This window comes from Wickerhamomyces ciferrii, contig 00256 (genome assembly GCF_000313485.1).
Source record: "Wickerhamomyces ciferrii WGS project CAIF00000000 data, strain NRRL Y-1031 F-60-10, contig 00256, whole genome shotgun sequence".
In the NCBI taxonomy this organism is placed as follows: domain Eukaryota; kingdom Fungi; phylum Ascomycota; class Saccharomycetes; order Phaffomycetales; family Wickerhamomycetaceae; genus Hansenula; species Hansenula ciferrii.
This window is the reverse complement of record NW_011887484.1, coordinates 45165-58481: the sequence shown is the minus strand read 5'-3', so window position 1 is coordinate 58481 and position 13317 is coordinate 45165. Positions and strand designations below refer to the sequence as shown.

At 33.0% G+C, this 13317-nt stretch overlaps 5 protein-coding genes across 5 annotated transcripts; 1 reads left to right on the top strand and 4 right to left on the bottom strand.

The window, feature by feature from the left end:
• Positions 1-891: 891 nt before the first annotated feature.
• YSA1 (ADP-ribose diphosphatase) lies at positions 892-1608 on the bottom strand (the record flags this gene model as incomplete). The annotated part of the gene is made up of 1 exon (XM_011273242.1): positions 892-1608. One exon carries the CDS (start codon positions 1606-1608, stop codon positions 892-894), a length of 717 nt encoding a protein of 238 aa, XP_011271544.1.
• A 1035-nt stretch (positions 1609-2643) lies between these two features.
• On the bottom strand, positions 2644-5160 carry CYC8 (transcription regulator CYC8; the record flags this gene model as incomplete). The annotated part of the gene is made up of 1 exon (XM_011273241.1): positions 2644-5160. One exon carries the CDS (start codon positions 5158-5160, stop codon positions 2644-2646), a length of 2517 nt encoding a protein of 838 aa, XP_011271543.1.
• Positions 5161-8128: 2968 nt separating this feature from the next.
• Positions 8129-9277, bottom strand: MED1 (Med1p; the record flags this gene model as incomplete). Its single annotated transcript, XM_011273240.1, has 1 exon — positions 8129-9277. The coding sequence occupies one exon, from the start codon at positions 9275-9277 to the stop codon at positions 8129-8131; it is 1149 nt and encodes a 382-aa protein (XP_011271542.1).
• Positions 9278-9528: 251 nt separating this feature from the next.
• COQ5 (2-hexaprenyl-6-methoxy-1,4-benzoquinone methyltransferase) lies at positions 9529-10413 on the bottom strand (the record flags this gene model as incomplete). The annotated part of the gene is made up of 1 exon (XM_011273239.1): positions 9529-10413. One exon carries the CDS (start codon positions 10411-10413, stop codon positions 9529-9531), a length of 885 nt encoding a protein of 294 aa, XP_011271541.1.
• A 668-nt stretch (positions 10414-11081) lies between these two features.
• Positions 11082-12701, top strand: BN7_6211 (uncharacterized protein; the record flags this gene model as incomplete). The annotated part of the gene is made up of 1 exon (XM_011273238.1): positions 11082-12701. One exon carries the CDS (start codon positions 11082-11084, stop codon positions 12699-12701), a length of 1620 nt encoding a protein of 539 aa, XP_011271540.1.
• Between the last annotated feature and the right edge of the window lie 616 nt (positions 12702-13317).

Genomic DNA, 13317 nt, shown 5'->3' with positions numbered 1-13317 from the left:
AATAACACAATTAAGGCAATTTGGCCGAGTGGTTAAGGCGAAAGACTTGAATGAATTGACCTTCGGGTCTTCTCCTCAGGATATCTTTTGGGATTTTCCCGCGCAGGTTCGAGTCCTGCAGTTGTCGTTATTTTTTGTGGCTCAAACCAATTTTTTTCTAATCTGTGAAGATAAGTCAAATTTATAAAGAAAAATATACAATGAAGTATTCCAATCTTCATTAAATAATGATATTAGATATAGTCAAGCTTTCAACGGATATTGATGTTATCAACACGTTGAAAACAGATTTTCAAACAGAAGATAATCCCATCAAGGCTAGATATTGGTAGATAAGAATTTACAATTGAAAAAATACCATTCATGATTGATTCCGAAAGACATAAACTACATAAGGAATTAACTTATTGATAAGGGAGATTAATTGAACAGAAGTACAGACTTCTCAGAACGTATGACGTATGACGCATTTTATATTAAATTTAGGGATATATTTAAGAGTTACGAGTTGAACTCATTAAAGTTCTCTAATATTATATATATATTCAGGATCCAATTGTACTCATTAATGAAAAAATTAAGCATAATAATAAGTAATAAGGATCGCTCTAGCTCTATCTATGATGAAACGGTTTCTTTGTGAAATATTTAATCAGTATTTTGTTATCCATGAAACAATTGAGGGTATTAAGTATTAGATTTTGTTATATTTTAACCATTTTGAATTATTTTAAAATGACACTGAATAGTATAATCTATCATATATATATGTGTATACATATCATGACCAAATACCTCATAATTATTGTGGTATATCAGTTTACATTATGCGCACAATTATTACGTCCAATTTTACATATCATATATTTTAAAAACATCAATCATTAAAATTCATAGTCTAAATTGCTGAGCAATTTTGATACCTTCAGCAATATTTTGAACTCTTGAATCTATTTTATAACCTTGATCATGAAGTTTTTTTAATTGTTCATCAAAATTTTTAATTGGTACAGAAAATGTCTCAATAAATTCACCATCTTCTAATTCAGGTTGTGGATTTTTATTTCTTTCGTCATTCAAATCAACAGAGGTTGTAACTAATGATAGATTAGTTGAGCAGAAACCTGGATCATTGAAAATAACAGGAGATCTAGAGATGACTTTACCAATGTAACCTGTTTCTTCCTTCAATTCACGTAAGGCAGTAGTTTCAATTGATTCATTTGGATCCACTAAGCCAGCTGGAACTTCAATACAAACACCACCAGTTGGAGGTCTAAATTGTCTTTGTAAAACAATTTCTGGACCTTCTGGTTTTTCAAGAATTGCAATAATTGCAACTGCATCAACTTCAGAACATTGAGGTCTAGTTGATCTTGAAGCACTTTCCCATAAACGTTCTTTTCCAGTTGGATCAGCATATGTGATTCTTTCAAGCTTTGTCCACTTGGCGTCTTCGGAAGCCAATGGTTCAGTCTTGATAATTTTAGCCTTTTCTGGAGATTCTTTTGGTGCAACCATTGTAGTGATGTTAGATCTTGAGATTAATGTTTTAGCAAGAGAGACTTTTGAAAGGTTAGACTTGTTAAACTTGATATATCTGAGCATACAATTATTCTTTGAATTGATTTGGTGTCAATTGATACCAATGAAGTGAAAGAATTGAAGCGTATTTGTTTGCTTTTTGTTTTTTTCTACTACTGTTTCGAAGTTTGCACTTATTCGCTTTATGGGTTATAGATTTGCCTGGCGTGGCGTGTACCAGAATTATTACCCTTCAACGAAAATAAACATCTTCTCTGCACAAAGCTCAATCAAACTCATCAAAGCAACAAACTGATAAGATCTTCTATCACCCCAACAAAATCGTTATATTATATTCCCAACAGAATGTCTAATGAAACAGAAATACTCAAATCAAAAATACAAGAAAAACTCATAGAATCAGGTGAATACGATCGGTTAGTAAAAACTTTAGATTTCATGATTATTGAACTTCATTAACACAATAAAACTTTAGTATATCGACATCACTAAAGCAAAAATTAGCAGAGTCAGGATGGTACGATAACATAAAGAACATTGCTAGCCGTAAGTTGATAAATGAAGTCAATATGAGTTATGATGGGAAACTAATTTAGAAATTCAGAGCAAATAAGTCATGAGGATAGTTTAAATTTTACAAAATTAAATCAACAGCTTGAACCAAAAGCTTTAGGTAAGTCAATCTTTCCCAACAGACAAATCTTATAAACTAACAAATTTATAAGCTATGGTACCGGAAAATGTGAGAAATGAAACTTTGGCACAGATCAAAACATTTTTAGAAGGCATAGTTGAAAAGGAAGTGTAATTTACCACACAATTAGCATAATACAAAAAAACAAACAAACTTGCATATCTGTATTTTAAAATTTACCATCTACAATCTGATTATAATACATATTTCATTAATTATACACGACAGCGTAAACTCTTTTAAATAAAACGTAATTGAAACTTCAAAACATAGACACACATAAAAATCACAAAATCAGGGAAAATATAGTCATGGCTGATCATAAATATGAAACACGAATATTCATCATGGACACACTAAAGGAGTGAATAATTAACTAATTGAAACGATATTAAACTGGTTAATTATGATTCTTGACCATTTGGTTTTGCATCATCGTCATCATCATCATAATCATCATCTTCTTCGATTTTTCTTGTTTCAACTTTTTGTTCCTCCTTCTTAGGCTCGTCTGAGGTTGAAGGTTCTTCATCTTGGGCTTGTTGATCTTCTTTAATCTTTTCGATGGCCTCCTCAGATGGTTTAATAGTTACCTCTTTTTCTTCTTCTTTCTTATCATCACCGACAGGTTTTGGCTCGGATGATTCTTCAGCTTTACCATTAGTTTCTGGTTCTTTAGTTTCTTCAGATTTTTCAGGTAGATCTTCTTTTGGATCAACAGCGGCTTCTTTTTCAGCAACAGCATCAGCACTTACTTTGGTATCAGTAGTTGACTCAGCGGCACTTTTAGATTCTTCAACAGGGGTAGAATCTTTATTTTCAGAAGCAGGCACAGATTCAGTTTTTGGTTCTTCAGTTTGGGCTGGTGTTTGTTCTTTGGCCTTTGAAACTGCGTCTTCAGTTTGTTGTTGTTGAACTTCAGTTGGTTTTTGTGTTTCTTCGGCCACTTTAATTTGTTCAGCTGGTGTTGGAGCAGGTGATTCAGTACCATTAGAAGGGGCATCAACCAATGAATTTATGTTTGATCTTTTGATTGAGTGTTCATTACTTGTGATTTCATTGTTGTTTGCTTTTTTAACCTTTCTAGAACCCTGAGCTGGATCTTCTAGTTCACGTTTAGATGGTACACCTTTTTGAAAATTAGAATCCGATTGTTTTGATCCATTAGGACTTTGAGATCTAGTTTGGTCTGGTTGAGCAGAAACAATCTCTGGTTGTTTTGGTTGTTGAGTTGATGCTCTAATGGCTTCCGCTTCTTTTGCTTGTTGTTGTTGTAGTTGTTGTTGTTGCTGCTGTTGTTGTTGAGCTTGCTGTTGTTGTAGGGCTTGTTGCTGAGCATGCTGTTGTTGTGCTTGTTGTTGGGCTTGAGCCTGTTGTTGTTGTTGTTGTTGTTGTTGTTGTTGTTGTTGTTGTTGTTGAGCTTGGGCTTGTTGCTGAGCTTGTTGTTGTTGATATTGGTATTGTTGCTGTTGTTGAAACTGCTGTTGTTGCTGTTGTTGAGGATTTAGTTGTAATTGTTGTAATACAGGTTGTTGTTGGCCAGGAACTGGTGGTTGACCAGGTTGTTGTTGACCAGGTTGTTGATGTTGCGGTAGCATACCTTGAGGTAATCTTGGTTGTTGAGATGGTGGTGGTGGAGGTGGTAAATTACCATTTGAACCCCCTTCTTTTTGGAATTTTGTTAGTTGATCTAATCTTGCTTGAATATGTGGATTGTTTGGATCCAAAGTAGCAGCTTGTTTATAAGCATCCAAAGCATCACTGATTTGATTGTTACATGTTTCATACAATGTACCCAAGTCGTACCAGACTTCACTAATATATGGATTCAATCTTATAGCTCTTGTATACGCATCCAGTGCATCTCTGTATTGTGAAATTTGATAATATAAAACACCAATTGAGCACCAGAAAGTTGGGTTTCTTGCATCTCTGTTAACAGCTTGTTGAAAAGCGTCATAAGCTGAAGTATAATCACCTCTTGACATATGTACTCTACCAAGGTGATACCAGGAATGTGCATCACTTGGATCAATTTCTAGTGATTGACTTAATAATCTCAAAGCTATTTCTGGATCTATAAAATTGGAACCTTGTTGAGAATACAAACAACCAAGTTGTTGTAATACTTTTGCATGTTTTGGATTTGCTTCTAATACTTTTTGATAAGCATCTTTTGCACCATTATAGTCACGCTGTTGCTCTAAAACAGCACCGATTTGAAACCAAACATCTGGTTGTGTCAAAGGGGCTGGCGGATTTGGCAAGATGTATCTAAAACACTCCAAAGCTTGAGGTAATTTACCTTCATGTTTATAAATAATACCCAATCTAAAATAAATTTCACTTGCTTTTTCAAAATTTGGATCTAATTCTAAAACTCTACCAAAAGCTTCTTCTGCGTATTCCAGTGAGCCATATCTATCATAAAGTATACCAATACCATGCCATAATTTTGGAACATTTGGATTACTTAAATGATACAAGGCTTGTTGATAAGCAGCATATGCTCTTTGTAAATCATCCAGCATTAAATAACAATGCCCTAGTAAACCCCAGGTTTCACCTTCATCTGGTTTAGAAGTTAAAGCACGCTGGTATAATTCTGCAGCTTTTGCAAACATATCACGAGCTCTGTATAAATTAGCTAAAGAAGTTAAAGCTGGTGCTGAATTTGGAGCATGTCTCAAAGTAGCATCATAAGCAGCAGCAGCCCTATCGGCATCACCTAATGATTCTGCAAATGAACCAATAGCTAACCATGTTTCAGCAGTGGCGTTATTTAAATCTTGTTCTTGAGATGATACTTGTGCCACTTGAGCTTGAGCTTGGGCTTGTGATTGAACAACAGGTTGAGCATGAGTAACTTGTCTTGGAATTTGTTGTGGAACCAATCCAGCAACTGGTTGTTGAGTAGCCATTTGTGGTTGTTTGATTATAATACAAGAATGTTATTTACTGTTCTTGGGAAACTGATGAGACCAGGTACCAATTTTGATCTATCTTATTTTTTTGATTTTGAGATCTAAAGCTTGACACAATGAGGAAATTCCCGTTAAACAGAAATGTATAATCAGAGAAATATCAGCGATGAACCTCGAAGTCAATAATCAATTATAGTATAAATGAATTTGCTGTTGTTGACAAGTTTATGTTTTGTGTAATGGTGTGAGTTGGTTGGACAATTGAGCGAAAAACACACAATAATAACGGGATTGTACCAAAGAATCTATAAAAATGATAGCAAGATTTGTTCTTGATAGCCTCTTTGATATAAATAGCAGATGTCTAGACTCAAGCGCTGTGTATAAAATTCTTTGACAATTGAAGCGCTGTGTTGAATTGACGAATGATCGTTGACGTTCAGTTTTCGTTGAAGTTGATTGTTGTGATTGGGAAAGGAAGAAAAAGTCAAAAGTCGGTTTTTCGTTTTTGTTGATAATTCAGAATTCAATTTTAGGAGAAGAATTTTCAATTTTCAGACAATTGCAGTTTTCTTGACCACAAGCTTTTTTTTGCCTAAAGTTTTTTGCGAGCTGCGCTGCGAGTTGTGCGTTATCCAAAGAAACAAAAAGATATCACAATCGAAAAACGTAATAAAGATTGACAAGTTGACAGTCAAAATTTAAAAACTAGGAGCCAGAAGAGTCAGTCACGACTCACATTGGAACAATAATTTTCAATCAAGGGGAATACGGAGTAATTATATAGTACTCGGGAGTCGTGAACCCAAAATATAAGGCTGAGGGGGGCAAGATGGCCAAGTAACATGTTCTATATATATTTGACTTTTCTACTAGTGGCGAACTGGCCCCTTGGGGAGCCTTGGCCTGTTGATATTATTTCGGGCGTGGTTCATTGTTGAACTTGAGACTTTAGAGATCCTTTCAAACCTTTATAACCGCTTGATATGTTAACATGTCGGTGTAGCAAAATCCCTACGATGTCCTTATCCCAACAAATTCGATTTGATCATCATGGAATTAGCATATCTAATCTTCGACCTAAATCCGGATGAATAATTGTGGTTATATTATTATACGTGTTAAAAACTGTACCTAGTAGCTTTATTATATAATGATGTTAAGGAGGACCCTCCCTGATAAAACTCGTGTTCATTAGTGCAGGAAAGATAGAAGAAGTGCAGTAAAGTTCAAATAGTCCTTCTCATTGATGAATGCATATTATCTTTGAAGATGATTGTTAAAGATAGCCTTATTTGATTAAAGCAAACCCTTGTTTTAGGGTTAGTTAAGTGTTTTTTTTAAAGCCTATACCCACATCACCACATCGTGAAGATTTGCGAATTTCCAAGACGCCCAATTTTAAATTACCAAGTTTGAGATCATGTCTTGGCGTTTTAGATTGTGGAATCTGGATGGAGCTGAAGTTTGAACGGGCCACTTAATTAACAGATGGACAACACGCACGCCAAGCATTTACCAAAACTCTTGGCAAAACAGAATTTTTTAAAGGGCCACGCTGTTCGCAAATTGCAATTTGCAATGCGCGCAGCGGCCCCTAGTTTAAATTTGGTTGTCAAGTTGTCCCCCTTTATAGGCTGGTTTTTAAAGTTACGGTTAGAAATAAAGACATGAGAACTACGTTAAGTTCATGAAGACTCTACAATTGTAATTTGTCAGTTGACTAGGACTAAAATGAGACATGCCAAGACCTTTTATTCATTTAAAAGATAAAATGAAAGTATAAGAGCCAATTTCCAAAGTAGTAAAAAATTGTTGAAGTAACCTGACTTCACTAACAGCTAGCAAGTTGCAAGTTGTTTGAACTTTGTAACCTGTAACTAGTAACTGCTTATAACTACCGTTAAGCAAGACGTAAGATGCATTGTAAACTGTACGACCGTCGACGTCTAGCGGAATTTGGGAATTTAGAATAATTTAGGAACCGATCAAAAACCCAGAGGTAAATTGTCTAAATCATTTGTAAAGTTTGCAATGGAAATCATGTTTCTTCTATAGCTGTATATATTATATCAATTACTAATTTGTATGTACCATGTACCTCCACTTTGATATATTTGCGTTGAATCGTCTCACCGCGATATTTAAACGGAGACGTTTCATTTATAAAAGTATACATAATACTACCATCGTTTGTCGACTAACTTTGCAATTAAAGATCACAGATTATATATGACCTAGCTTTCGGCTTATATATATTATTGTATCTCACCGTTCACGAATCACCATGGCTCATTTTATCGAAGACGAAGGCCATACTTTTTTTTTGAGTCGATCGGAATCACGTAACGCGTCGTTAAATTAGCAGATCCCTAAATTGATTTTTAGTTCATCCGGGTTGATGACCGGATATATCATATAAGCTATATACGCTCCAATATGATCCAGATCAACTTTTCATAGATAATTCTTAATTTATACCACCAGAACGCCAAAATTTAATACTGAATCATGAGGTATATTATTTGTAATTTAGTTTTTAACCTTAAAATACTAGATCTTTCGACATGGCTAAGGGTTTTGCCTTGATGTGAAAGTCTAACGTCATAATAGAATTCGTACCTCATTTGGGCAACTTAGCATATATAATATATATGCTCAGGCGTTCAGATAACTTTAATAGCCAGCTAGCATGAAGGCTCTTTTGATATTTTGACAAACAAATTGAAGAGCTACTAGCTCAAACATAACTGCAAGGTATGATCATTTGGCCGGTAGTATAATCGACGTTAAAAGTCGATTTCAGATCATGCAGACTTCTACGATATTATATTGTTCCTAGTTTGCTACTATCGGTTCGATTTTACTTCAATTATTGAATTTTATGAAATTTTCACCATTTAGCTAGGTTGAGTCAAGTAAAGGTCTTCATGTCATTAATTTAAAACAGTCATACATAATTATTTCAAGCTGTTAATAATCTTTTCAACTTTTCTAAACCTTGATCAAATCCATCCTCATTAGACCATGGTATGGTGAAATTATAATCTGAATTATCACTCCTTATTTCAATGCTTGTTTGTTTTAAGCTGATAGTTATGAATTTTTGTTCAACTTCAATTGAGTCTTGATTTTCACTTATGAAATCATTCAGTCTAACATCTTCTTCTAAATTGGCAAACTTATCAATTAGTTCAAATTTTTCTTTTAACTCAGAGATTACTTTATTGAGTTTGTTGAATTTAATTAACTCTTCAAGAGTAATAATTACTGATTTGATATCATTAGTTGAAACTTCAGAGATTGATAAAACTTCACTTTCTAAAAATTGGAAACCTTGTAAAGTAAAATTAGATTGAGTTTTGGATTTGAAAACATCATCATTATTGAAAAAAGATATTGGTTTTACATTTTGATCAAAAACCAAATTATTTTGTAATAAAGTATTTCTACTTATTGGAATTCTGAATCCATTCAATATTTCGATTTTGATTCCCACGTCATTAATTTTTGTATCATGTTGTTGATTCCATTGATCACCATTATGATCATTTTTAACAATACATAGTCTTTCATCATTAACCAAAGTTATTTTATATTGATCTTCAACAACAATAGCAAATTCATCATTAACATTCAATTCAACTTTTATTTTGGTTAATTTTTTCAAATCTTCATAAATTTGAATATAATAGTGAAACAAATCAAAATCATCATTACTATATTGATCAAAAACTGCTAATGTCTCTAGGGCTTTATCAAACTGAGCAAAATTTGAATATTTTGCCAATACATTGTTCAAAATGTTTTCACCATTGACACTTGAAGTGTATTTAAAATCATTGTTATTGTTCGCAAGAATTAATTTAACATCCTTCAATTCAAATTTGGTTTGGTCTTTGGTCTTATTTGCCAATTCTTCATAGTCAATATCTATAACCAAAATCTTACCAGCAATTGAAAGTCTTTTGATTTTATCATCAATGTTTTCTATAAAAGTTTCAAACTTGTAAACATTTGATAATCTTTGAATGTTTTGTATCGTTATGGACCCAGGAGCAGATTTGAGAATTTTCACAATGTTATTAAGACTTTGATGGAACGTATCTTGCATTTTGAAGACTGGAATGAGCGTGATTGACTGAGATTGAGACGATTGATAATTATCATAGAACTGGTGTTCTGTTAAAGTATATGAATTAATGTATTTGTTCGGCCGCGGAAAAATAATCACGGATTATATAATTTACTATAAATGATTGAATTTAACAATTTAGTATTTAAAAGTACGATTTTTGTTAATTTCATAACCAGATCATACTTTTATTACTTAAATATTCTATATACAAATCATTGCCAAATAACTCATAATTTAATACCAATATGAATAGCGGCAACACCAAATGTTAAGTTTTCATAACCAGGTTCAGGAACGTAAAAACCAGCTTCTTGAATCATTGATTTGAAATCTTCTTGTTTTGGGAATTTTTGAATAGATTCGACTAAATATTGATATGAATCAAAATCATTTGCAATAGCTTGACCGAAAACTGGTAAGAATTTTGACCAATTTTGATAAGCTAAATCAACAACAGTATTATCAACTTTTGAAAATTCCAAAATACCAATTATTCCACCTGGTTTTAAAACTCTATATGCTGTATTCAAACCCGCTTGAATGTTTGTGAAATTTCTAATACCAAATGAAACGGTATAAACATCTTTACTGTTATCTTCTATTTGATCTAAAACTTCACCATTTTGTACTAAAAATGAAATTCTATCATCATTTTTATATTTAGTATCTAACAATCTTTTCTCACCTTCTTTCAACATATCTGGATTAATATCAACAACTGTCATTGTAGACTTGTCATCTTGGAAACGAGCTTTAGCATGATCCAATAGACCAAAAGCAATATCACCACTACCACCAGCAACATCAATGAAATCTAAAGGTCTACCGCCCGGTCTTGCACCGGCGTCTAATTTTCTTATGAAATGATCTTTCCACAATCTATGGACACCTAAACTCATCACATCATTCATTATATCATATTTAGAAGCAACAGAAGAAAAGACTTGACCAACTAATTTCTCTTTTTCAGATTCAAGGACAGTTTTTGAACCGAAATGTGTTGTTTTTTGATCATTTGAAAGATCGGATAAGCATCTCAATTGAGTTGATGGAGCTGATCTAGTAATCTTGCTCAATGGAGCGGCACTTCTTCTTATACTTTGTCTAAGCATTGGTGGGTATAGCGTTTGGATTGAGATGTCAGTAGTTAATTAAATGTTTGTGTTATTTCGTTATACGATTATTTTTGCAATCGCGAAAACCCTGGGCCAAAAATTCACCGGGTAAAAATTTGGTATTTATTATTATCATAGTAAGCGCGGTAAAGTTCATCAAGTTTATTTATTGACACCAGTTATACCAAGGAGGAAACAAGTTGGTCAAGTCCTATGTAATGAGATGTCAAATAGGCGCATAAATGGGCTGATCAGTGGCTGAGAAATGTTGACTTTTACGAAGTGAATCCGATGGTTAATGGTGTTTTATAAGCTATATTGATTGGAGGCGGTTAAAGAAATGTTAATGCTTTACTTAGGAAATCAATCTCCCATAACTAATTCGTTCTGAGGATGCTACGATTAATAGTAATTGGTGACTGTACAGATATATCTACTTTATTTTTGGTTGCTATGCCCCTAAAAAGTTTTAAAGTCAGCTTATTTCTGGTTTTGTGTCAAATGATGTACACAAAAACTATTTCGATCTCAATCAAAATATATCTTTAACTGAACATGATTAAGATTTCTTTACTATTGATTTGAAGGACTTATCAGCAAATCATCCATTTATAGCTATTACTAAGATCAAGAACTAAATTTTGCTTACATATATTATTGCAAGGATGATCTTTAAGGGTTTTATACTGCTTATTGCATTTGCATCATTGACTTTATCACTTCCAGTCAAATCACCAGATGCCCAACTTGTTCATTCAACAGCTAATTCTGAGTTTTTCAGTATCAATAATGTATCAAGTGTTTTGGAAAGAGAATTGAGATCTCTTATGGTATTGAATAAGATTGATGTATCTTTAGTCGCTGAAAATGATAATGATGACAAAGTTTTGATTATTCCAAGACACCATATAAATGAAAGAACCATGAATGGATTAGGATTCAGAGATTATGTTAAACATGCTAAAAAATTGAAGTTGTCCAATAGAGAATTTGATTCAAGTTTAGAAATCTTAGTTCCTGAAAAGACAAGACCTTTTTTCATTTTCAATACAACTGATCCACTCAATATTCCAATTCAAAAGACAAGAGTTGAATATTCAAATTTCATTGATCATTCGACTCCATTTGATTTACCTGAATTTTCTGAATTCACAGATTTTTGCTTGGTTATAAACGCACCAAAGAAGTTTGATATTAAGCTTTTACACGATGATATGTTATTGGTTCCAAAATATATGTTACCGCTTTATAAACAAGCTTTAGATGAACAAATTCCATTATTGGCTTTAATTTTCAACACAGGAAGTAATGCTTTTGATGCCAAAGAACATAATTTACCATTGTTAAAAGTTAAAAACTATATTGCTAGTGATTTTAGTCTGTTTTTTGACATATTTGCAAGAGAATGGATTGGTTCTGTTGGATATTCACAATTGGTTCATTCAATTTTCTGTACAGTTAACGTTCAAAGCTCAAGCAATAGCTATTGTATTAAAGTCAAAGAAGATATGAATAACTTGGTTTTATTTCCAGCATACAATGGATTAAAAAAGGATAATGGTGTTGAGAAAAGACATTTTATTTCAGATGATTCAGATGATGAACAAATTAAGTTTGCATTATACACTGGTGGCGATAAAGTTGAAGAATCTTTAGGTCTTGAAAAACGAGGTGGAGCAGGTGGTTCTTTATTACAGAAGGTTAAGAATAGTGCAAAATTTCAAGAGTTGACTTTACCACTTTCTATTATCAAAGATAATGATGATGATGCCACAAAAAGCACTGATACATATAGTCCAAGAGCAAAAGGATATTCACAAGTTCTTTCTAAATTAAAACAGCATAAGAACAAACTTCAACCAAGAGATGCTGCTAAAGTTAATCATCATGAATGGGATGCTGCCAAATTGGATGATCTTTCTGAAAAATTGAGTGATAGATTGAAAGTTAAGAATGAAAGAAAGAAAGTTAAAGATAATTCAAATACTTTTGTTATTTCACAAGCTTCAAGACATGTACAAAGAGAAACAGATAAGAATGGGAAAAAAATCAAGAAAGTATTCAAAACTAAAAATAGTGATGAACCAATAAATGAAGATGAGAGTACCATAACATTGAAGCAAGTTCAAGATGCTACACCAAAGAATTCAGACTCTCAAGAACATACAGATAAAGTTCCTTCAAAGGCTGAAAACAAGGAATCAGTACCAGAATGTCTACCGATAACATGGGCTAATGTTTTTCATCAAAGTATATTTGGGAATCAAAAATTTTGTGGTGTATAAATTAGGTTAGACTTTAATAATAAATTATAGAGTATATTGTATCGCGAGAAGTGTATGTCAACTAAATTGAAACACCGACGTTAATTGGGATGATCTTTATACTTTAGTCTTAGTCTCTTCGTATAATATACGTTATAATAAAATGGGAATTACACTAATTCGGCCACCGATCAATATACCGCTTCCACACTCCCAGTCAGGAGCTTAAAGCAAGACAGCACAAGATCCATTCAATCGAAATTTGTCCAGAGTGAATAAACAATTGTGTCAATGACCTTTAAATTTTGTGGTGAATTGCAATTGTTTTCATGACCGTTAATTAGACTTTCAACTTCCAAGCAAGATGACGGTTTATTGATGACTGAGATAATATCGCTCAATGGAATCCCGGTGGATCAATAGGTGATGGAAGGTACGTACAGTAGTGTAGTACCTGGTACTCAAAATTAATTAGGTTTAACGGTCAAAAATTAAAATCTAGAACATCTAGGAGCATGGGAACATGAGCTTACTAATTATAAACAAATTAAGTAATACTTATATAATGAAGAGTAGTTGGAATTCCGTACATTGGATTATAATAATTTAATTGGATATGATTGATCCGGATATAATT